We start from the raw sequence: 26,172 nt of genomic DNA, 5'->3' as shown, positions 1-26,172 counted from the left end.
GACCTGGGGCAAAGTGGTCATCCGAAAGGATGGGCAAGGAATCAGAGTTCAGATGGAACAAGTCCAGAATAAAACAAAGATCCGCATATTCCTCTTTCAGTATGGGAAACAGGCGGGAAACCCACTTGAGGGACAAAGTTGGGTTTGACCACACCCAAGCGCACCCACTCCAGGATAACCCGATGGAATGAAGGGGAAAGGAACCTGCCCTACCAACCTCAAACCCCCTCAAAGGAGGAGCCATCACCCAACGCTAACACAGGCCAGAGGACATGACCCAAAACGCCCACAAATCGCGGGACAAAGCATGAGCAGAGTGTGCATCATTCCTCCCCAGTGCCCTTTCAACGAGGTGAACCATGAAAGGGCTGATGTCCCTTACTAGAAGTCAGCCTATAAGCAGAGCGAGCATTGTGCTGACCAGACGATGCCGGTTTAGGAGGCATCGGTTCAGAAACTGGCACCATGGGCCCACCTGACTAAAAGACCCCCCGAGCCCTGGCACAACCCTTTCGAAAAGCCCAAGAACGACCACCCCGGATGACCAACAAATCTGTCAGAGGACAGCAACTAGACGAGGCCGCCTGCAGAAACTGAGTCACGGCACACTTGACAAATAACAACAAACAAAAAAGCGAAGAAAATGTAAGAGCCAGGGCTCAAGCGGATTCCAAGGAGAGAGTGAGGATGGCCTGATGACACACAAGGCAAGACGCAAAGAACAGACACCACCTCCCGGAGGATTGGCGTAGATAGCTTCAACAGTACAGCCAATACGCTGGCCACTAAGGCCAGCACCCCCAGATGAAGGACTGGTACAATGCCTCCACATCTTCCCCAAGCCAGTCAGAGAACAATTCAAGAAGGGAAAAGAAGTGCAAGACCGAGGCCAAATTAATGCCCATGGGTGTGAAAGTCCTCAGCAGCCAAAGTAGCCAAAAGAGCGAGGACCTGCACGTGAAGCTGCTGAAGGCCATCATCCCAAAGAAGCACGGGGTGAAAAGGCATGATGGAGGCACTCAAAATTGCCCCCTAGGTAAACCTGCAGAACAGTAGTAGCCTCCCGCCATTCAAGCATGTGGGTCTGACAAAACCCATGCTATGCTCCCTGAGAAAAAGAGGGCAGTCTGCCAGCCAAGAAGACCCCCTGGGAAATTACAACGCACCCAATAAGAGGAAGAATTGTACTCAAATGAAGATAGATCCAGCACAGAGGCATATTCTTGGTATCACAGGAGGTAAACCCCAAGAACCACCCAAACCTTCGTGAATGGGTGGTTCTTGGCCTTCTTTCTTCGGAAAGGAGGAGCTAAGGAGCCCGAGGGAACCCGAAACTGGACTCAAGGAGGAGCCAACCCCAAATCAAACTCGTACAGGAAAGGGAGGTAAGAAAACTCCTCACCCTGTAACAAACAACCCTGCAATGAGGGCACCAAAACCCAAGCAGGATCAAAGGGGAGTCCAAGCCCCCCAGGGCGACTCCTCCCCAGCCCTGGGGCAGAGCCATCCTCCACCCCTGAAGAAAAGGCAGAGTCCTGGGGAATGGCAGCAAAGAAGGGGGGTCTGCTGGTTGGATCCAGAAGCCTCGGCAGGAGGAGCAGGCTCGAATGCCTCCATCTCCATCTCGAATTGGAGGCCAGAATTGATACCCACCCCAGAGTACTTCAGTCTACAGCAGGGCAGCCGACATGGGGGTCTGGTCCACCCCTTCCCCTCCATGTGGGTGGGGGAGCTGCACAGACAAGTGGTGCAGCGGCAGTGGTAAATGTTTGCTTGTTTGCTTATTTTTCTTGTTATTTTTGGTGAGTTTTGTTTCTCTGTTCGGTCTTTTTTTTTTCAATTTCTTACTATGTGGGGTTTGTTTTGAGATGCCTACCTTTCTGTGTATTCACCTAGTTGTTCTTGCAAGGATTGAGCTCTGCTCTTAGGCCCTCCTCTTAACTGTCAATCAATCAACTGTAACTAACTACTAACTAATGTTATTTTTTTTCACATGCACACACACACCCCCAAGGAAGCAACTCTGTAACAGCTGTCTAACTCCCAGGTACCTATTTACTGCTAGGTAACAGGAGCATCAGGGTGAAAGAAACTTTGCCCATTTGTTTCTGCCTGGTCCGGGAATCGAACCCGGGCCACAGAATTATGAGCCTGTGAGCTGTCCACTCAGCTACCAGACCCCTGTGTGCCTAACCCCGTTTAAGAGCAGACAGGGAATTCTTTCAAATACAAAGGGGAGTTTCCTTAGGCCATTGCTCCCTGCACCTCTGAGGGGGCCAGGTTCTGGCTCTTGGTCCTTGGTAGGCAGAACTGCATTGACCAAAACCCCAGACAAATATAGCACATATCAGTCCTATAGCTCTAGGAAGTCAAAGGGGCTCCTCACAGAAAATCGTGTGACCTAATCATGATGTGGCACTTGCTAGATAAATGCATGAGGAACACACAGTAATACTTGATTTTGCAACAGATGACAGAAGATAAACTCTACAAACTATTCTCATCTTGGAAAAACTTAATCTAAACATACAAAACTACTACTGTACTACTTAACCTCATTACCAACAATGTGGCCTAGACTCTAGTGAATGGAAAAGTACATTATAGCAGAGTAAACTCTACCTGTTTGCTAGTACCTGAGCTCCATGGCTTGTCTCACCAAACCTGTACCCCCACCTCTAACATAGTATGTATATATGTGTATGTGTGTATATATGTGTATATATATGTGTATATATATGTGTGTATATATATATGTGTATATATATGTGTATATATATATACTGTATATATATATACTGTATATATATGTGTGTATATTATATATATATATATATATAAACAGCCAGCAACAGCCAGCCTTACCATAAATGGTAAGGCTGGCTGTTTTCTGCTAAAATAATCGCTGCATATATTCATTATACAATATGCAGTTAAATTTCAGGTATCTCAATCACTGTGTTAGGTCTAAAGCATATGTCAGAACCACTGCATAGCAGTGGTTTTGCAAGTAGGTATCTATGCCTAACATTACTTTATTAATATTAGTTGTATCTATATATTGTACTAATATGAATTTATTATATTTACACACATTATTTACTTTCACAATTTGATTTATAACAAATAATGAACAGTAAATTTCAATGAAATATTAAAGATACTGTACTGGTGTGGATATATTGCTAGAGTTTGTCAGTACAGTACTAGTTTAAAATGATGCTCTGTAAATGCAGAATTAAACTTACTTGACTGATGTATGCAGGTTTTATAAAAGATCAGATGTTCTGAATATCTTAACCCGCTTTAACTACAATATTTTAAGATCTGATCTGTGAAAGTACCTTCACACACCATGCAAGGGACAGGGAAAATTATGGCATTAATCCCAGCTTTAATCAAATAAAATTTTACTAATTTCTCAGTGCCATTAACATAAATTATGAAAATAATAATACTTGTTACCTATCTTAGGCTCCCTTGGACGATACTGTAGCAGACTTCTGGAGAATGATTTGGGAGCAGGAAACGAAGGTGGTGGTAATGCTGACAGATTTTGTAGAGAAAGGAATTGACAAGTGTGCAGACTACCTTCCGCCCTCAGAAACATTGGACTGCCATAGATTATATGGTGATTTCCAGGTAAATTTAATATTGAAACATAATTTATTTAGTTGGGGACAGGAAGCATGTTTATGTATGCAATTTTGGCTGTTACTGAGGTCCCTGCAAGGTTAAACTACTGACCTTTTCCAGGATATAACCCCCCATAAAAGCCTAATTCCTTGATAACTATTTACTACTAGGTGAACAAAGGTATTAGATGAAAGGAAACATGCCCACCCATTTCTGTCCCACTCAGAAACTGAATCTGGGATCCCCAACTGTGAGTCAAGAATGGAGTGAACCGCACTACGAGACCCTATAATATTTAACAACTGTAAATAAATGTTAAGTGTATTCAGGAATAAGTTTCCATTAATTTGTTCTAATTTCAGGCAAAGTGAGTGTTAGTATTGTACATTTAATTATCTAGTTTACTATTGATAATGGAAGTAGTATATAAGTAATTCTGAAATCACAGCCATTGGGAAGAAATTCTTATATTTTTTGCCTATCAATTGAATCACGGATGGATAGTCAAAATAAGAATTGTCTGCACATTGAATTAATCTGATCCTTGTACTCCTTGGCTGCATCTTAAATAACTCGCCTGACTTCATATAACACTGTTTCATGTGCATTTTACTGGACTTAATTATAATACATAATATGTTTGCAATAAATAGTCTAAAGCCAAACAGTAATGTACCTCAACTGTGCAGAAACATGAATCCTTGTAACTAGAACATGTAGACTTTCAGTATCTTGATATTTATACAAATTATTTTTTATGTTCAGGTAACACTCAAGTCTCGAGATATGAGGGAAAAGTTTGTGGTGTCAAATGTTCAACTCAAGAACCTGGAGAATAACCTAGTTCGTGAGGTGGCCCACATGTGGTTTACTGGATGGCCAGCATCTGGTGTACCCAATGAGGAGACGGCATTTATATCTTTTATTCTTGACGTGAGGAGGACACGTAAAAAGCTCAGAGCCAAAGGGCCTATAGTTATACATTGCAGGTGAGTTAAATGGAATTGCTATACTATTTAATAATAATATTTTTATTGAGAAAATCCACTAGGGCTATGACTATTTTTAAGTTATAGATAAATAATAAATAAATAAATAAATAAATAAATAAATGTTTATTTAGGTAAGGTACATACATACAAGAGATTTTACAAAGAATGATGGATTTATAGATAGGGCTAGTACATACAATGCCTAAAGCCATAATTACGCAAAGCATTTCAGGCATGAAAAACTTAAATGACTAAAGCTTAATACTAATTGAGTATAAAGAATAAAATGTGTTGAGAACAAATAAAAATAGAGATAAAAAAGGGGGGAACATGGCTGGAAAAGCAGCACAAATACAATTGGGCGACAAACAGCGTTGTTTAAAAAAAAAAAATTAAATTGAATTTTGATTATACTGTAATTGTTTAATACAATTTTTATTGTAATTTATTTTATTGTAATTTATTGTTGCACACCTCCCCCATATTCTAATACCATATTTGAATACCCTAAAGTCTTCTTCATTCTCACTCCATGCAAAGTGACATTGATCCTGAAATAAATCTGCTATCACATATCTGCAATAACCAGCACATTAATCACTACTGCAATTACTATACAGCAAACCTTGCAAAAAACAAACTCCAAAATTACACTAGCATATCAGTATTAAACAAAAATGTCATTTTAACAGAAACGTGGCTAAGTAAACACTATACCCAACTATACAACTTAGCTGGATATCAACCCAGCTAAGCTATACATATATACAGTATGTGTATGTATGTATGTATATATGTTATAATTATAATTATATATATATATATATATATATATATATATATATATATATATATATATATATATATATATATATATATATATATATATATATATATATATATATATATATATATATATATATATATATATAAATAATACACACACACACACACACACACACACACACACACACACACACACACACACATACATACACATATATACAGTGGTACCTCGGAATGCGATTGTCCCTGTATGCGAGGTTTTCGGAAGGCGAGGTGTATTTACTCCAAAAATTTGTCTCGGAAGGCGAGGGTTACTTCGGGAGGCGAGTTTGGACGCGAGTTTGTTGATACGCGTACAGCCGACCTAGCGCGTTCGTCGCCTCTCCGCCCCGCCGCCCCTCAGTTTATTATTGTCTCGCGCTCAGTGACTACCCCCACATCAATTCTTCTCGCGGATTTTCAGTGTTTTGTTGGATTTTTGGTGATTTGTCTATACAATTTGTTATTATATATCTCACCATGGGTCCCAAGAAAGCCAGTGGTAAGGATAAAGGCCAGAAAGCTCATGTGAGGATGACAATAGAGGAGAAACAAGAGATCATTCGGAAGCATGAGAACGGTACACGTGTTGTTGAACTTTGTAGGCAGTACAACAAAGCCACATCAACAATATGCACTATACTTAAGAAGAAAAATAAGATTATGGGTGCTAAAGTGGCAAAAGGAGTAAGAACATTAACGGCACAAAGACCACAAATACTTGAAGAAGTGGAAAAGTTGTTATTAATTTGGATACACGACAAGGAGTTGAGGGGTGATAGTGTTTCGGAGGCCATTATTTGTGAGAAAGCCAGGGTGTTGCACGAAGACCTTCTAAAGAATACCCCTGCAACGAGTGATGCAGATAAGAAAGAGTTTAAGGCAAGCAGGGGCTGGTTTGAAAAATTTAGAAAGAGAAGTGGTATCCATAGTGTTACAAGGCATGGGGTTATGTGATGTGATTATGGAAGGGGACTCCCCTTCCAAACAGTAACTCCTCTCCTCCTCCCCCCTCCTCACCATCTTCCATATGCCTACAGCACTCGACAGCAAGGTAAGTAATAACTGGAACACAGTTTTGTAGGTTTATTTAGATGAATTAGGTAAATTAGGTATAAAAATTTAGTTTGATGTGGGGTTTTTGGGGTAGTCAGGAACGGATTAATTCATTTCCCTTTATTTCTTATGGGGAAATTAACTTCGGAATGCGAGTTTTTCGGAAGGCGAGGCGTCTCCAGGAACGGATTAAACTCTTATTCTGAGGTATGCCTGTATATATATATATATATATATATATATATATATATATATATATATATATATAAATAAAAAATACACACACAAGAAGATACATTGGGTTTATATTACATAGCATTGATGTTTTTTACATTCTTGTAAAGCCACTAACACACACAGCATTTCGGGCAGGTCCTTAGGACATGCATCTTCACCGGTGTAATCATCTGTCAATTTATATTGTAGTTATATGTTGGTATAAAGTTTTGCTACAGTGTACTGTATCTTTTTATCTAACTTTATATGTTTAGATTAACACTTTCGCGCTTTAGATTAGAGATAACTTGTCGCCGTTTTTTCTTACGATTCCGCATAACGGCCTACTTTTGTAGTCCATCGAAAAAATATTTCTATAAATTCCATTTTCTAACCGAAATGGATGGGAATACTCTCAGATTTTTCTCCATGAAATAGTTTTCATGGAGTTTCATTCATGGAGTTTTCATGGAAATAGAAATCATGTTATAGTTTGGAAGGACAAGCGCCCCGTCTCTGTCATCACCAATATCCACAATGCCGACACTACTCAAGCACAGCGCAGGAAACGCGTTCGTAAACGTGACAAGAGAACTGGAGTAGAAATTGTGAAAATGAACAAACCAAAGGCCATAGTGGATTACAATAAGTTCATGAAAGGTGTTGATCATTTTGATCAAATGGTCAAATATTATGAGTTTGCAAGAAAAACCCACAAATGGACCAAGAAGATCACTTTCTATTTTCTGCAAATGGCCATGCACAATGCATACGCATTGTATAACCACTACTCAACAGATACAGAATGAATATTATATCACATAAACTTCTATGAGTAAAAAAAAAACACACAAAGTATGTTTGGGGGTGTGGCGGGTGTGGCTCTGGGTGTGGCGGGCGTGTGGCAGTGGGTTCCCTTTAGCCGTTGATATATCCAACACGTGGGAAATATTTGTATGTGTTATGTATATGTCTGTGTAGGGAATTTTACTGCGATCACTGTCATACAAATTATAAAATGTTTCAACAAGTATAAACATGACAAACATCAAACGAACGAAAACAATGCGTTCGTTTCTGCCGCGAACGCATACTGAGCGACGTGGTTCTATATTTGGCGCTTCTCTTACACATGCTTTGTACAATTGTTATACATTTCATCTTATAGAAAATTTTATTGCGAACACATTGGTATAAAAAAGAAATGCGTACATAGAAAAGTAGGGTCAGGAAACGTATAAATGTATAAACTTTCCAAGCATGATTTCCCCCCTGTGTTTTCGCCAGTGCGCTCGCGGCTAACTACTCTCCAATTCACACACTCTTGCGGGTGGGCAATTACCTATATTAAACATTCATATGCATATGCCCGTGTAGAGAATTTTATTGCGATTCCAATGATACCAAAATTAGCGATGTAGGACAACTGTAGGCTTCGCAACCATTAAGAGAGTGGAAACATTTTGTTGCTGTTTGGCGCTCTCGGCGAGTGATCTGCATAGTTTTTTATTTGGTGTTGATACTCCTTATGCTTGGGCGGCATTTTATAGGTATGCTCTTATAGACAATTTCATTGCGAACACAGTGATACCAAATTTAAATACGTGCACCTTCAATTATTGTCAGGACAGTCAAAAGAGTGTACACTTTTTCGGTCTTACCGCGTAGGCGCGCGAAGTGCCGAAAGCATCTGGGGTATTGTTTTTTTTTGAGCGCCGAGAGCGCGAAAGTGTTAAGGACCTGCCTGAAATGCTATGCATGTTAGTGGCTTTGCAAGAATGTAAAAATACCAATATTATGTAATATTAGAAACCCATTGTACCTTGTAAATAAATAGTGTTATATATGGAGTTCAATTTTATTTTTCTATTATATAAATATTATATCTCATTACAGTCCAGGAACTGGTCGTACGGGTACATTGTTGGCATGTGACATTGTTATGCGACAATTTGAAGACCAGCGCAGTGTAGATGTTCCTAGGACAGTGTACTCCATTAGAAGAGATCGAGCAGGTGCTGTTCAGACTAAGGAGCAGTATGCATTTATCTACAGAGTAAGTTCCCCAGTCACAAACACACACAAGCTTTTAATTGTCCAACTTACTTATAAATTTGCACTGTCATATTTTCCTGTGTAGTTGATATTTTTGCAAATAAAATATTTTGGTGTTTAAATTTAACTTGGCAAGGAATTAAAAGTATACCATACAAGGAATTAACATACCTCTTCAGGCATGGGTTGCAAATATAAAAGTGTTAATTTTTATCCAATACAAATTAATAACTAATATATTAATTGGATATATGAGCAATATAGACTTCAGTAAATAAAATCTAGTGACAATATATAACTTTTTCCATAATTGAGCTTTTTTATATCATGTTAATTGTTTGTTTATTGTTTCAGGTAATCAACTTTTATGCATCTAAGCTTACATCAGGCAACCTGGATTCCCTTTAGTGATCATGCAAACCATTTAATTACCTTTCTCCATATACAGTACTGTACATATTTGGTATAGAGTAACATGTGGCTATCTTTTCTATTCATGTTGCATTTTAAATTTCAGTACTTGATAAATTTATATAGGGCACACGGATTAATATGCGATTTAGCATGTGCCTTTTATTACCAAAAAGTGCAATACAAGTCGTATTACTCAAATGACCTGTTATGCATTTCATTCAATATATTTTATAAAAATATTACAGTACACATGTACATATCATATCATATACCACTTTAGTGTCATGATTATAGGGTTTTATTACGGTCGCATTCATGTGTGACTCCTAGAAATTAGACAGTCATGTACAAAGAAGGATTAAAGGCCTCTATTGGTAAAATATTTATCGTGCTTTTTTATAAAACTTAATATGTTGTTGTATTTTAAATTTATATTACAAATTTAGTTTTAATCTTGTATCTCTATAAATATATAGTATTTTCTTAGACTGAAATTTTGTATAGTGTATTTAACATTTTTATTACATCCAGAATTTTTTTGACAGCATTTGTAAGAGTGTAAGTAAATGCAATCCATTTTTAATCAAACCAATGGGTAGTGAAATGTTCTCATGGATATTTGCCTCATTTATTATGATGGAATTGAATTTGGCCATGAAACAATGAACCTGATGATATTGAAATGGTTATAAGAGCAAAGAAATTTAACAATATACAAGTTATGTGACAAGTGGCTGTTTCCATTCATTTTCATATTTATTTTCATTTCTTAACATGGCATATTCATTTCCATATATTGTAAGCCTTGTTATTGTGTTCCAGAAATTTATAATTGTATATAAACTAGTTTTAGGTATCAGGTTTGCTGTTGATGCTGGTGACTTAATGAATTTTAATGGAATATAAAAGAACAAATTCAAAGGACTTGCCTGTTATATAATGTTATTTAATGCCATAATAAGAGGTGAAAAGAAGAGTCAACGTAATTCAAATTTTCCATGTAATTTATGAACTTGCTTTGAATCTTTGTAAGACATAATTAATGTTTAACATATTTAGTTATGCAAACCATAATATTCTTCTACATATTAAATTAAAATTTAGTTCCCATATATAGAATCCTTTAATTTCAGACAAAAAAAAACTGTACATAACTTGTTAATTGGTAATAACTTACAGATTAGGTTCTAATGGCGACAAATGTGATAACTACCAATATAGATATTATTGTGTATTTATGTTTAATATTAAAACTAGTGTACTCTTTTTTTTACATTTTTAATGGGGGAGGGAGAGGGGCAGAAATGCAGTTTACAGCTTAGCATTAGAGCATGATATAAAATTATTGAAATTTTGTGTTTTTAATGTTAACTTTGATGAAAATTGAGTAACTGACCTCATTTGGCAGTCCTTGTTTTGAAATCCTGCTTTCTGCAAATAATGGGATGATGAAAATACAAATTATGATTAATTTATTACTATTAAAAAAGTATAGTTACTGATATTTAATGATTACCATTAGTTATTATCTTGATCATTTATGATTATTATAATTTTATTTTATTATTATTTGCATTATATTCATCATCGAAAATTGAAAGTTTGTTTGTAGATTTTTGCTTATACACATTTAATGCAAGCTAAACTTCTGTACAGTATATATAGGTCAAATTTACACGGGCTACAACAATGTATAGCATCTTTAATGTGAATGACGTAGAGTCGCTGCTGACCCACTGTTGAAAGGAACACCAATCAAGATCTAAAATTTATTACACTCAAGGTGTGAAGATCTGATTGAGCTCATCTTCAAATCAAACATTGGCTGTAATAATTTTTTCCATATGACTGGTGTTTCCTTCAACATTTAAATATTCTCCCAATGCAATGAATAGCTTTGTAATTCAAATGTACTGTTCAGGTCTTGAAACTGATTTTTATTTAGTCAAAACTACTCTAGTTAAGTTTATGTAAAGTGTACAGTATAGTTTTTTTTCACATAGCACCAAAGGGCAATTATCTAGCATTATTTGTAATCACAATATTTCATTAGATGAAATGCAGATAATTGACGTATACATTTGTATTTACCGTTTTTGAAAAATCATGATTTAATATATAAATCATAATGTGTGTGTGTGTGTGTATGTATGTGTAATATATATATATATATATATATATATATATATATATATATATATATATATATATATATATATATATATATATTAAAATATATATATATATATATTAAAATATATATATATATATATATTAAAATATATATATATATATATATATATATTAAAATATATATATATATATATATATATATTAAAATATATATATATATATATATATATATATTAAAATATATATATATATATATATATATATATATATTAAAATATATATATATATATTAAAATATATATATATATATATATATATATATATTAAAATATATATATATATATATATATATATTAAAATATATAAATATATATATATATATATATATATATATATATATATATATATATATATATATATATATATATATATATATATATATATATATATATATTTATTTATTTATTTATTACACATGTATATAATTTTGCACACATAAATACATAGTTTACAGTATATATAAAATGAGCTGTTAAATTGGTGACTTAAATAACAGGTGTCCTGCAGTGTAGAGGTCAGCACAGTTTGCTTACAACTGAATGGTTCCCGGGTTTGATATCTGGGCAAAACAAATATTTGGGAATGTTTCCTTTCACCTAATGCTTTGTTCATCTAGCAGTAAATCAACTGTTGTGGAGTTGCATCTTGGGGAGGGATAATTCAACTTTGGGGAGACCTTAATGTGAGCCTAAATTATATACAATATATACACACACAGGCTACCTGTTCCCAATAAAATAAATTATTATTAATAATTATGTTTCCTAACATATGATGCCTCTCTTCACCTAACAGTAAATAGGTACCTGGGAGTTTAGTAATTATTGGCAAGTGCATCCTGGAGAAGGCAAGTCAGTTGCCCAGGGAAGTCTCGATAAGTCTGTCAATGGGCTTTCTATTCCTGACAGTGGATAAAAGAAATAGTTTTGAAAAACTAAATGCAGAGACAATCTGTTTTCTGATTTATAATTTCTGGAGAGAGAGAGATCTGTTTGAGATGTTCGGTCTGACAGTGCACAATATGTATGATCAGTTAATCGATTAAGTGTCCTTGGCCAGTTGTTTATACATATTTTTTATTTGTAAATTTCATTATCAATTCCTTAGATATGTTTCATCATAGCTCTTAAGTTTGTTGGTAATCAAATTATTCTAATGTGTTCACACTTTTAGAAATGAATCTCAGTGAACTCAAGCTTAATGTTTGCAAACATGTGCTTCCCTAAAATGAAGAATCTGTGATAATTAGTCACTGAATACTAGATATAGTGTACATAGATTAAAATTAGATATAATTACTGATTCATCCATGGTTTTATTAAATTACTGTAAAAGTTTAGTTGTGGAAGAGAATTGTACTGTAATAATAATTTTTGATAAAATGTATCCTGAACAACAACTTTGACTTCTGAAGAGTTGCAAATTTCTTGTTCACATATTAAGCTTAAGGTAAATTTGATATCATGGTGACAGTGATTTGCCTCACTAAAGGAGTCATGTCTTGAAATTTGTAAATGCATTTTCAACATTTTAAGTATGTTTGTATATGATGTGAATTTAGTTTAGGTAAGTAAACTACACAATCATTTACTTAGTTTCTTAATCCTGGCACATGGATATGTTGAGGTATGAATGTATCACGGCAGTCATTGACCCCCATAGAAACACTAGTCTAGGTGAAATTAAATGAGTACACTTTCTCCCAGTGACCGTTAATTATTCCTTAGCAGCATCCACCATAAAGCACATAACCTTTTAGTACTTTGCTAAGTTTTCCTCCATTTCCCATTTGCACTTTCAGTATAAACCTTTCTGCCTCTCCTTCGCTCTCTCCTCCTTTTTCATGACACCATCTTTGACACTGCCCTCCGCTCTATTCCTCGCTCTTCCTCTTGGGGACCACAGAAGTGCGTTCCCTGGTGGAATACAGACTGTGCTTGAGCTGTCCGCTGTAAGCGTGCAGCCTGGCCCGTAGGGCAATATGGCCTGTAGGGCAATATAGCCCGTAGAGCAATATAGCCCGTAGGGTCATAGGGTAGTACAGGGTAGTACAGATGGCCCGTAGGGCCATCTGTACGGCTAAAAGTAAATGTTGGATGTCTTATGTCTCCACCATTACGTCCGAAACTCCTCTGCCGCAGATCTAGAAGCGTATCCGCAGATAGCAGGTAAGTTTGTTCCTGATGTCTCGCTGGTCCTTCACCTCCATGGTACTCTTGTGGCAGACCCGTTGCAGATCGCTACTGAACTGGGTTCCCACATTTCTTCTGTTAGCTCTGGTTCTCATCTTTCTCAATATTTCCTTCTTTGTAAACCTGTCCTTGAATCTCGTCCTCTAGATTTCTTCACTCATTTCCGACTTCCCTATAACGATCTCTTCTCTCTCTCTGAACTTCGGTCTGCCCTGGCCCTCTGCAGTTCTACGGTGGTGGGTTCCGATGGCATTCATTGAGATGTTTTGCCATCTCCCTCTGTGCAGGTCTCGGTATTTACCGAGTCTGTACAATCTGATCTGGGAGTCGTCGTCAATCCCTGAGGACTGGCTCGATGCCGTTGTCCTCCTTGTTTGAAAACCAGGGTCTCTGGGGTCTTTTCCTAAGAACTTTCGCTCTATTGCCCTCACGAGTTGTCTGCAAACTCTTTTGAACGTATGGTTAACATTCGTCTGATGTGGTTCTATTACCAACTCTCCCCTTCTCGATTTGGTTTCCGCAAGTGCCGCAGCACAACAGATGTCCTGGTGAACTTGGTGGTCTATATTCGTACTGCTTTTGCTGCGAAGACTTCCGTTGTTGTCGTCTTTTTTGACCCGGAAAAGGCTTATGACACCACTTGGCGATATCATATTCTGTCCCAACTTCATTTTTTTGGCCTTTGTGGTAATCTTCCTCTCTTTCTCCAAAGCTTCCTCTCTCGTTGTTCCTTTCGGGTGAGGCTTGGTACCGCTCTCTCTGCCTCTTTTCAGCAATACAAAGGTGTGCCCCAAGGTAGTGTTCTGAGCACTACTATTTTTCTGGTTGCTCTCAATGGTCTTCTTTCCTCTCTTCCTTCTGGCATCTTCTCCGCTCTCTATGTCAACGATCTTACCATTTGCTGTTGGGGTGATGATTCGCCTCTCCTTCAACGCTGGCTCCAACTTGCAATTGATGCCGTGTTGTCTTGGGCCACCGATCATGGCTGCAGGTTCTCTACATCTAAAACTTGTGCTATGACTTTTACTTGGAAGCGTGCCATTCTTCGTCCTCCTTTGTCGCTTTATGGTCACCCCATTGTGTACAAGGGTTCCGCTATGCTTTTGGGGTTTATTTTTAACACTCGTTTGGCTTGGTCGCCCCATATCTTTTGCCTCCGAGTTGAATGCTCTAAAGCCCGTACCCTCCTTCAGATGTTGTCCCATACTTCTTGGGAAGCGGTTAAGCGCACTCTCCTCGCTTTTCATTCCTCTCTTGTCCTGACTAACCTCGATTATAGTTGCCCTGCTTACTTGTCTGCTTCTCCCCCTACTCTTTGCCATCTTGATGCTTTGCACCATGGGTTGCGCCTCAGTTATGATGCCTTTCGTTCGACTCCCATTCTTGGCTTGTATGTTGACACTGGCTTCCTATCTCTCCAGAACCGCCGTGATCGCTACTGTCTTCGCTATCTTGCGCGGTCCTTGCAACATCCTTTCTCTCGCCTCTGTCATGCTTTAACTTTTACCCCTCCTGTGGTTCCAGTTCCTCTTCACTACCTTCCTCTTTCTGTCCGGTTATCTCGCCTACAGGATTCTCTTTCAGTTCGTATTTCTAATATTTCTCCCTGTGTTGTTTCTTCTTTGCCCTCGTGGAGAGTCCCCCTTCTGCAGTTTTGTGCATCTTTAACCCCCTCATTAAAGCTTTTACCCCTCCTACGGTTCTGAAATGCCTTCTCCTTGAGCACTTTTCTTCACACTCCCGCTCCGTTTCCATCTTCACCGATGGGTCTAAGTATGCGGACGGTGTAGGCTACTGTTATTTTTCCTGACAGCACTTATGTGTCACTTACCTCTGGAGACTAGCATAGAGTTCCGCTGTGAAGTTGCTATTCTCTCTGCTCTTCGTCTCCCGCTTTCTCGTTGTCAATCTTCCTTTGTAGTTGTCGTTGATTCTCGTAGTGCCCTCATGGCTCTCGGATCCTTTAATAATCCGGGTCATCCAGTGGTTGTCGAGATACAGCATTGGCTGTTTCTTATTCACAGTAAATTTAAGTCGTTTGAGTTTTGCTGGGTTCTCAGCCATATTGGTGGGTCTTTAAATGAGCGTGCGGTTGCTGCCGCTAGGGAAGCTGTCCGCTCTTGTCTCATCTCTTGTAAAAGTATTCCTTATTCTGACTTTTACCCAGTTATTCATTCCCCCCATCCTTACCCGTTGGCAGATTTGTTGGTCTTCTGTAACTGGTAACAAACTGCATACTCTTAAGGGTTGTGTTTCCTCATGGCCGTCCTCCTGCCACTGTAACCGGCGATGGGAAACGGCTCTAGCAAGGTTGCGTCTTGGCCATACTCGCTTAACTCACGGTCACTTAATGGAGCGCCGCCCAGCTCCTTTTTGTCCAAATTGCATTGTCCCTCTTAGTCATGCATATCCTTGTTGAATGTTCTGACTTCCAGCATGAGCATATGTCTTGCTTTTCGACCATCCCTTGCAGTCACTTGTCCCTCGATAGAATTCTTGGCGATTCTGATACTTTTGATATTGTTCGCCTTATGCGTTTGTTTTCGTATTGGCATCCTTGTGATATTTAGCGCCCTCTGATTATTCCACCCAACTGATGGTGCTACGTAGCCTTCCGGGTTTGGTGCCTTCTTTTGATAATTACTTACTTTTAGTATAAAGTGCTATATTAGCTATCATTCCATTCGTTGCCAATTTTGTATCTTTTGATTAGCCATCTATTTTTTTTTTTTTTTTTGCTTTTCAAGTTATTTTTGTTTCAAGTAAAATAAATCCATTTGCATTTTGCCTTGTGAACCAGGCATGAGTAGGTTGGCAGTGTGCTTAACATGGATATTTGAAGACAATGAAGTTTTGTTTGTGGTGAAGACAAATACATAAATAAAAGCATGCAAATGTATGCTTATGAGAAGCCACTGATGCCCACTGTAGTTGTTTTTATCCTAAGGCCTGTGTTTGATGTAAAATCTTTTGTCGAGTATCTCTAGTGCCTGGGTACTGTATCTCGATTGGTTCTTGACTTCAGAGAGTGGCAAGTCCTCCATGTCTTTAGTGTAGCTTGTTATTCATTGACCCATCAAGCCTACCTTCTTTATTTGAAAGTATTTGAAAGAAAATCATCGATAATTTTCAATGGACATGAAAGTCGTGTCCATTGCCAATGCTACATGTTGGTCGTTTCTCCTGTTTCCATCATATTGCCTTTTGAGGCCCATGATGTTTGCTTTCACTGGGTCTCTATTCTTGCAGAGCCTTCTTTTAGACGAGAAGCTTACCAGGAAGCAGCAGCAACAGCAGCATATGGGTTCATTTTTTCTGTATTCATTGTTTGCAGACTGGCGCTCGCAGGAATGCTACAGAGTTAAGCCATATGGTGTTTAAGGATTTGAAGTTAGTGTGGCTTGTGAATTCTGGTTGTTCAAAGTTTGCCCCTTTATTTTCTCCACTGGCATTGTTTGCCAGGCCTTTAATTGTGTCTTGCCTGATTTTGCTACAGGGCTATAAATAATTATAATAATTAATTCTGTCAGTGGACAGGCAGCCAGTGTACAGTACATATTTACCTAATTTTACCTGTCCTCCATGAGGACAGGAAGCTGGCGGCTTGTCAAAGGTCCCCCCCATTTGCCCTGATCTTTAAAGCTGCATTTTAAAACCCAGCAGACTTTCGGCATTTACGGCTTTGGCGGGTAGGCGGTTCTATGGGTTTACAACCCTATGGGTGAAAAAGCATCTCTTGTTTTCAGACCTACATTGTGGCTTGTTGATCTTAAACCCATTGCTACTTCTTTGTGTTACATCTGACCTTTTGAAGAAATTGTTCAGAACATCCTCCAAATTACATGTGGAGGGTAAAGAGTACATGTTAGGGTACAGAGTAAATGAGGAGGGTACAGAATACACGTAGGGGTGTACAGAGCATATGTGGGAGGGAACAGAGCACATATGTGAGGGCTACAGAGTACATGTAGGGGGTACAGAGTACATGTGGGGGTACAGAGTACAAGTAAAGGGTGCAGAGTACATGTGGGGGTAAGGAGTGCATGTGAGGGGTACAGAGTACATGTGGAGGGGGTACAGAGTATACATGGAGGGTACAGAGTACATGTGGAGGTACAGAGGACATGTGGGGGTACAGAGGACATGTGAGGGCTACAGAGTACATGTGGAGGGTACAAAGTACATGGGGGGGGTACAGAGTACAAGTGGAGGGTACATAGTACATGTGGGGCTACAGAGTACATGTAGGGTATGCAGAGCACATTTAGGGGATACAGAGTACATGTGGGGATACAGAGTACATTTGAAAGATACACAGTACATGTCTGGGTTACAGAGTACATGTGGGGGGTACAGAGTACATGTAGGGGGCACAGAGTACATGTGGATGGTACAGAGTGCATGTGGAGGGTACAGAGTACATATGTGGGGTTACAGATACATGTGCAACCCGTTCTCTTACTTTCTTATAGTCAATATCGACTTATTTAATAAGTGCATATGTGACATACTAATTTATTGTGAATATATTAGTTTACCTTGAAAAGCTTCATAGAAAACACCGACTTTACCTAACCTTCTTAGTATGTTAAGATAATCATCCTATTGCTTCGTAATTACAATTATTACTTAACCTATACCTATAATAGGTTAAGTAATAATTGTAATTACGAAGCAATAAGATGCTTATCTTAACATACTAAGAAGGTTAGGTAAAGTCGGTGTTTTCTATGAAGCTTTTCAAGGTAAACTAAAATATTCACAATAAATTAGTATGTCACATATGCACGTATTTAATAAGTCAATATTGACTATACGAAAGTGCGAGACGGGTTGACATGTGAGGGGTACAGAGTACATGGGGCGTACAGAGTATATGTGGGAGGGAATAGAGTACATGTGAGGGCTACAGAGTACATGTGGGGTACAGAATACATGTGGAGGCTACAGAGTACATATGAGGGCTTCAGAGTATATGTGTGGGGTACAGAGTACATTTGGGGGTGGAGAGTACAGAGTGCATGTGGGGGGTACAGAGTGCACGTGGAGGGTACAGAGTACATGTGGAGTTACAGACACATGTGAGGGGTACAGAGTACACATAGAAGGTATAGCGTACATGTGGAGGGTACAGAGTACACGTGGGAGTACGGAGTGCATGTGGAGGTACAGAGGACATGTGAGGGCTACAGAGTACATGTAGGGGGTACAGAGTACATGTTAAGAGCACAGAGTACATGAGGGGGTACAGTACGTGAGGGAGTACATGTGGGGGGTACAGAGTACATGTAAGGGGGTACAGAGTACACGTGGAGGGTACAGAGTACATGCGGAGGTACAGAGTACATGTGGGGGGTACAAAGGACATGTGAGGGCTACAGAGTATATGTGGGGGTGGGGGGTAAAGACAACAAGTGGAGGGTACAGAGTACACGTGGAGGGTACAAAGGACATGTGAGGGCTACAGAGTACATGTGGGGCAGGGGTAAAGACTACAAGTGGAGGGTACAGAGTACATGTAGGGGTACAGAGTACACGTGGAGGGTACAGAGTACATGTGAGGGGGTACAGAGTACATGTGAGGGGGTACAGAGTACATGTGAGGGGGTACAGAGTACATGTGAGGGGGTACAGAGTACATGTGAGGGGGTACAGAGTACATGTGAGGGGGTACAGAGTACATGTGAGGGGGTACAGAGTACATATAGGGGGGTACAGAGTACATGTGGAGGATACAGAGTACATGTTGGGCGTATAGAATATATTTGGGGGTATAGAGTACATTTGGGGGTACAGAGTACATGTGGAGGGTACAGAGTACATGTGCTGGTAGTACTGATCTCAGTACCAATCCTGTGGGTATAATGGTCTATTCCCATCCCGTCGGGGGGTTGTTTGTTTGTTTATTTATTTATATACAAGAAGGTACATTGAGTTTATGAGAGTAAAGAGCATTAAAGTTTTACATTTCTGACCAGGGGGAAAAAGACACAGGCCGAATGGGCTTAAATTTTTTATTAGTAAATTAAATTCTGCAGAACATGTAAATAATATAAGTAGGAATTAACAAATGTAACATGTCCATGTCTGAGGACTAATTAACTTAAAATGTACCCCCGTAGTAGTAAGCATAGCCTAGACATGGCAAACACGTTCTGCAGAAACCTAATGGCAGATGAAATATAATTAGAACTAGGTATAACAGTCAGGACACAAAGGGGAAATAAAGTGTATAGACACAACACTTAACGTTTCGAGTACTGCGGCGGTCGGGAGAAAGTGAGGGAGATCGAGCCCCTCTCTGCCTCAGAATTTATATGGCCCCAGACTTCCCGCACATCTGCGCAGGGCGCACTGCGCAACTGTCTTTGTCCCCCTCTTCAGAAACATCTCCGCTTTGTATTTCAAAGCAGAGGCCATTTCTCGTAAAGCCACTAGCACGCATAGCGTTTCCGGCAGATCCTTAATCTAACATGTCATTTTAAGAAGGCAATTTTTAACCAAATTCCAAAAAAATACAGGTACATTGCAAGAAAGGATAAAAAAAAACATTGTGTAAGAAATTTGACGGTAGTAGGTACATAGTAATTTAATGATTATCCACAGGTACGTTGTAGCACAATTTGATTTTTTTATTATTATTATTATTATTTTCTACAACAGACGTGGCTACATATATATAAAAAAAATCAAAATCAAAATGTTTATTTAGGTAAGGTACATACATAAAAGAGATTTTACAAAGAATGATGGATTTATAGTTAGGGCTAGTACATACAATGCCTAAAGCCACTATTACGCAAAGCGTTTCGGGCATAAAAAACTTAAATGACTAAAGCTTAATACTAATTGAGCATAAAGAGTAAAATGAAAACATGGAAGGAAAACATAGCTGAAAAAGCAGCACAAATACAATTCTGTCGACAAACAGCGCTCTTTAAAAAAAACAGACATTGGATGACATTAGAGGGGTAAGGTAGGTTACAGGGAATTTATTAGGTATAGCTTCGTTTTTATCTTAAACTGGTTGAGAGAGGTACAGTCTTTAACATGGTTGGGAAGGTCATTCCACAATCTGGGTCCCTTGATTTGTAGAGCATTTCTAGTTTGATTAAGTCGTACTCTAGGGATATCAAAACTGTATTTATTTCTGGTGTGGTGCTCATGGGTTCAGTTACAACCTTCTATGAAGCTTTTGAGGTCAGGATTGGCATTACAGTTTAGCGTTTTATATATGTATAATACACATGAGAGAATGTACAGTGACTTAATGTCTTACATATTCAGAGATTTGAGTAGGGGTACCGAGTGATGTCTGGGGCCAGAGTTGGATATTGTCCTAATAGCAGCTTTGTGTTGAGTAATTAGAGGACGAAAATGATTTTGGGTAGTTGAACCCCAAGCACAAATACCATAGTTGAGATATGGATAGACGAGGGAGTAATAGAGTCACCAGGGCAGGGCGGGGTACATAATATCTGATCTTAGAAAGAATGCCAACAGTTTTTGAAACTTTTTTTGATATATTTAGAATGTGGCCCTGGAAATTCAGCTTGTGGTCAATGAGAATGCCAAGGAATTTGCCATCTAATTTATTACAAATTTGGGTATTGTTTATTTTGAGATTTATTTGATTAGAGGATTTATTGCCAAACAGAATATAGAAAGTTTTGTCAATGTTAAGGGTGAGTTTGTTGGCAGTTAGCCAAAGATGGACTTTATTTAGCTCAGTATTTACTGTGGCATTTAGAGCAAGGGGGTCAGGACTGGAGTAAATGAAGATTGTGTCGTCAGCAAATAGAATTGGTTAGAGGTGTTGGGAGGCATTTGGAAGGTTATTAATGTAGATGAGAAAGAGGAGAGGGCCAAGTATGCTGTCCTGAGGAACACCAATGTTGATGGGTAGGGTGGGAGAAATTGAATTATTCACAGGAACATACTGGAGCCTGTCAGTAAGGTAGGATTTGAGGTATTGCAGGGAGTGTCCTCTGACTCCATAATGATGTAGTTTAAGAAGAAGGTTTTGGTGGTTGACAGTGTCAAAAGCTTTACGCAGGTCCACAAATAACCCAACAGGGAACTCATTTTTATCAAGAGCTGTATGAATCGAGTTAAGCATACTAATAAGTGCATCGTTAGTGCTTTTTTTGTGTCTGAAGCCATATTGGCAAGGGCTAAGTATATTATTGTGTTTGGCTAGATAAGAGTAAAGCTGCTTATAGATTAGTTTTTCAAATTTTTTTGACAAGTTTGGGAGGATTGATATAGGTCTGTAGTTGTTAACATCTGTGGGATCACCACATTTGTGGACAGGCGTTACTCTCGCTTTTTTTTTTAGAATATCTGGAAAGGTTTGGAGTTCAAGTGACTTGTTGAAGAGCAATGCAATAGCAGGGGCTAAAGATCTGGAGGCTTTTTTGTAAATTAAAGTTGGTATCTCCTCAAGGGAGGAGATACCTTATATACTTTATACACATACATATACATACACACACACACACATATACGTACACATACATATATACATACATGTATACATACATATACACACACACACATGCATTCACATACATTTGTCTCTTTTACTCTGACAGGGTGAGATAGCTGATAGAGAAACTAGTGTGCAATTAAGCACTTAATCACTGAAGGTGATGAAGGTGCTTTTACAAGCTCAGGTTATTATTGAAAGGTATAATGCAGTAAACTGTGTGTTTAGTAAACATGATATAAGATATCAGCAATGATTACAATGGTAAAGTTGTATGGCTTAGGTACATATATTGGGGGATTGGGTAGCACTAGATGTGGACCACATAACCATCCTGTGAAAGGTATTGGTTTCCATTCCCGGTAGTACAGTACTCGGATTCGTTCTCGACTCACACTCGAGAATTCTGGGTTCGAATCCTGGGCGGGACATAAATGGTTGTACACATTTCTTTTAAGCTAATGCATCTGTTCACCTAGTAGTATGTAGGTGTTCCGAACCTTAATGGAATCTGACCCATATATCAATCAGGTCAACCCATGTGTTGCGTTTCCAAAAGGGTCGCCCATGTTAGAATCGGTGAACGCCCTAGTAATATTGTTGAAAACATCTTAATAACTTATTAAACCAAAGGTCTTTTTATGTCAGAAGAACGGCAGAAACTGGATCTATATATGAAAACTCTTTCAGGACAAAATTTAAAGTAAAACTAAAGATATTTGTAGTTGTATAAAAGTTCCATTTTTCATCGGTCGTAGAGCCGGAAATCCGCAATATTCATCTCAGAACAATGCTTATTTCACGCAGAATCATTAATAAACGTAAGATTTTTATACGTCTCAAGAAAGATAGAAACATAATCTTCATTTTAAATGCCTTACCATGGGCATATTTGTATTTAAGGCGAAGATACATGTATTTTTCTAATCGGCGAGCTCCGATCCCGCACAGATCGAGCAACGGAGTAACTCTCTCTCAGAACAATGCTTATTTCACGTAAATTCGTTAATAAACGCAAATGTTTTTATGTATTGAGAAAGATATAAATATAAGCTTCATTTTAAATACTTTACCATAGATATATATAAAGTTCTAATGAAGATACATGTGTTTTAATAATCGCCGAGCTCCAACCCCGCACAGACTGATCGACAGAGCAACTCTCTCTCAGAACAATGCTTATTTCACGTAAATTCATTAATAAACACATATGTTTTATATGTCTCAAGAAAGATAGAAATATAAGCTTCATTTTAAATACTTTAACATAGACATATATAAAGCTCAAGTGAAGATACATACGTTTTTATAGTGGCATTCAGTAGCTTGTCGGTCATGGAATGCAGAAGCCTACGCACTTGCCAATAGTGTGTAATTAACAAAGATACGCTTATAAAGCCTAAAATATTATATGCCTTCAGAAAGACAGAGATATGCTCGTTATTGTGAGTGCACCAAAGGAAATATATCTTGTTGGAGGACAAAGATATATCAATTCTAAAATAAGTTTCGACTCTCGCTCGGGCGAGAGATAGCGCGACTCTCGCCCCATCTATTGGAGATTCTGTTCACCTAATGACCCAAAGCTACTCAAAGCCTCCTAGCATTACTTAAATAATGAAGAAATATGGTATATTTATTCACTATAATGTTGGTGCTTAATGCAGAACACGAGAAAACATATATTTACTATAAAATAATATACTTCCATTATGAAATAAGTAAATATGTGGCCTCATAGGAAGTCAACGGTCCAGGTGTCAATGTTGTGGAGCGACTTATCCAAGATATATTGTTGTCTGGAAAGTGTTTGTTGGCATATCAACCTTCTGTACACAGTGATCCAGTCGTCGCACTTCTCTCCTTAAATGATCGCAAATTTAGTTTATTATATTAACAAGTAGAATACGTATTTCTAACAATATCTAACATAACTAGCCAGAAAATATTTAAGACTTATTGAAAAATACATGTCTGGAAGTTAAATCGACTTCATAGAACAATAGTGTTGGTCTATATTAATCGTTATTCGTTAGTATGCGTTCGCTACTTAAAACATTTACTGTACTGATGTAAAATCTCTCATGTCTCTTCGGTATGGGGTGCATAATAAATGAACTAAACTAACTCTCTTCGCACATGGAACACCGAACCTTACACACTCTCTGATATATTGTTTAATTAATAGAGATTCACTAATAAAGCTTATAATTGTATATGTTATCAAAAAGGCATAGATAAAGTCGTTCTTACGTTTTAGTCACAGAGATTAGATATTAGTAAAGTAAAGTTCATTTTATTCAGGAAAGTACATAAATAGTCGATTTACAAACATAATATTTGATTTATAGATAGAGCTAGTACATTCAATACCTAAAGCCACTAGTACGCATAGCGTTTCGGGCATATTATTGAGAGAGGAAAGATATTTATATTTAAACAATTTTTTTTTTACCGACGCTCTCCCTATTGATGAGAACTACAACCTAATGAAGATAAATGTTAATTTTATGTAGATACTGTAATAAACGAAAGTTTTTAATGTCATCAGAGAAGCAGAAATATAGGCAAATTTTAAATCCCTTGTCATAAATATAACTGAAGTGAAAGCAAAGATATATGCATTTTGATAGTTACAAAGACAGCTCTTTAACACGGGTGGAACACGAACAAGGGGAACTTAGTACCCAAATGAGCCACAGAGATATTAGAAAGAATTTTTTCAGTGTCAGAGTAGTTAACAAATGGAATGTATTAAGCAGTGATGTGGTGGAGGCTGACTCCATACACAATTTCAAATGTAGATGTGATAGAGCCCAATAGGCTCAGGAACCTGTACACCTGTTGATTGACGGTTGAGAGTCGGGACCAAAGAACCAAAGCTCAACCCCTGCAAGCACAAATTAGGTGAGTACAACTAGGTGAATACAGCTGAGGGGCGGGACCAAACAGCTGAAGCTCAATTCCCTACGCATAACTAGGCGAGGCCATAGGAATTACCGTTTGTCCTGGCGCCATCTATGTTTTGACAGCAGTACTACTAATGTTCCCACGTTATGTGATGATCGCTATACGGGTGTTACGGTCAGTTGCTCTTCTATATATGTTTATGGACAACGTAGGTGATTTGAGGCAATTTGCGGCCAGAGTGAAATAGTATCCACGCGGTGAGTGATGGAGGAGGATATATACTGCTGTGTACTCGACCAGCGGGTGAGAGGTAAGTTATATCGAACAATTATGGGGAATAGATGGGTTATTTTAAGCGTAGAATGTCAGGTAACCAGTAACTACACAGATGGGGGTGTTCTTTTAAGTCTTTATTTACTAAAGTGGAACATTACATTATGCCTTTAGCTGAACAAGTCTACTGGTGGGGGAAGTAGACGGGTTTTATGAAAGTATTTTACCTAAATATTTGTATTTGGTTAACTAGTTCAGCCGTTACCAGGGAGGGTGTTCCTTTAATCTAATCTAAAAATTCTAGCCGGACAAGGTGATTAAATAAAGAAATTGAATAGAACGAAGTGGTTTGCCAGGGTGCTTAACATTTAGTTTAGTTCACTTACTATGCAGCCCATGCTTAAAGAATGCAAGTTTATCATATTGAATTTACCGTAGTTTTACTGCATTTAATATACCGTTTTTACCCTATTTAATTATGTCGGCTAAAGGCCGGTTGTGGAAAGTTCCTAATATAGCAAGTTTTAAAGGAAAAGTTTGAGTTGACTTTAACGCTTAAGTTAGTGACCAATTAGCTTAGTCTATTGTGAGGAAAGTTACTAGAATCTAATATTGCAAGTGCCATTTCTCTACTCTTTTTGAGAAACATGACTAGATAAATGAATCGCATAGTTTTATTACTAATGTTCATGGATTAGGTTGCATAGTTGAGGAAATAGTGATAAGGTTTGTGATTTTGTGTACCTTGACTTCAGCAGAGATTTTGATGGTGGCGCAAAATTGATAGGGGCTCGGATCATTGGGAATGCTGAAGGAAGTTGATTAGGTCATGGCTATACCAAAGGAAATTGGTATAAATGGGGTTAAGTTGGGAGAAGTGTTGTAAGTAGTGCCTAAAAGCTCTCCTTGGACCTCGGTTATT

General features: G+C 38.0%; 1 protein-coding gene and 1 long non-coding RNA gene across 7 annotated transcripts in view; one reads left to right on the top strand and one right to left on the bottom strand.

The window, feature by feature from the left end:
• The window catches only part of LOC123754903 (uncharacterized), a 265,794-nt gene extending 254,609 nt beyond the window's left edge, over window positions 1-11,185 (top strand). For all 6 annotated transcript variants that reach the window (XM_069332768.1, XM_045737236.2, XM_069332770.1 and 3 more), the window contains exons 12-15: window positions 3,475-3,642; window positions 4,402-4,625; window positions 8,622-8,781; window positions 9,135-11,185. In XM_069332768.1, the coding sequence (XP_069188869.1) occupies window positions 3,475-3,642; window positions 4,402-4,625; window positions 8,622-8,781; window positions 9,135-9,188 (606 nt within the window). In that variant the 3' untranslated portion in view covers window positions 9,189-11,185. The remainder of the gene's footprint in view (window positions 1-3,474; window positions 3,643-4,401; window positions 4,626-8,621; window positions 8,782-9,134) is intronic.
• The window catches only part of LOC138369501 (uncharacterized), a 55,921-nt gene extending 32,315 nt beyond the window's left edge, over window positions 1-23,606 (bottom strand). Inside the window, exon 1 of the long non-coding RNA XR_011229828.1 lies at window positions 23,370-23,606. This is a non-coding gene — a long non-coding RNA (uncharacterized lncRNA). The remainder of the gene's footprint in view (window positions 1-23,369) is intronic.
• Between the last annotated feature and the right edge of the window lie 2,566 nt (window positions 23,607-26,172).

This window comes from Procambarus clarkii, chromosome 28 (genome assembly GCF_040958095.1).
Source record: "Procambarus clarkii isolate CNS0578487 chromosome 28, FALCON_Pclarkii_2.0, whole genome shotgun sequence".
Classification (NCBI taxonomy): Eukaryota; Metazoa; Arthropoda; class Malacostraca; order Decapoda; family Cambaridae; genus Procambarus; species Procambarus clarkii.
The sequence above is the reverse complement of the archived record's forward strand: the minus strand, read 5'-3'. Positions and strand labels throughout refer to the sequence as shown.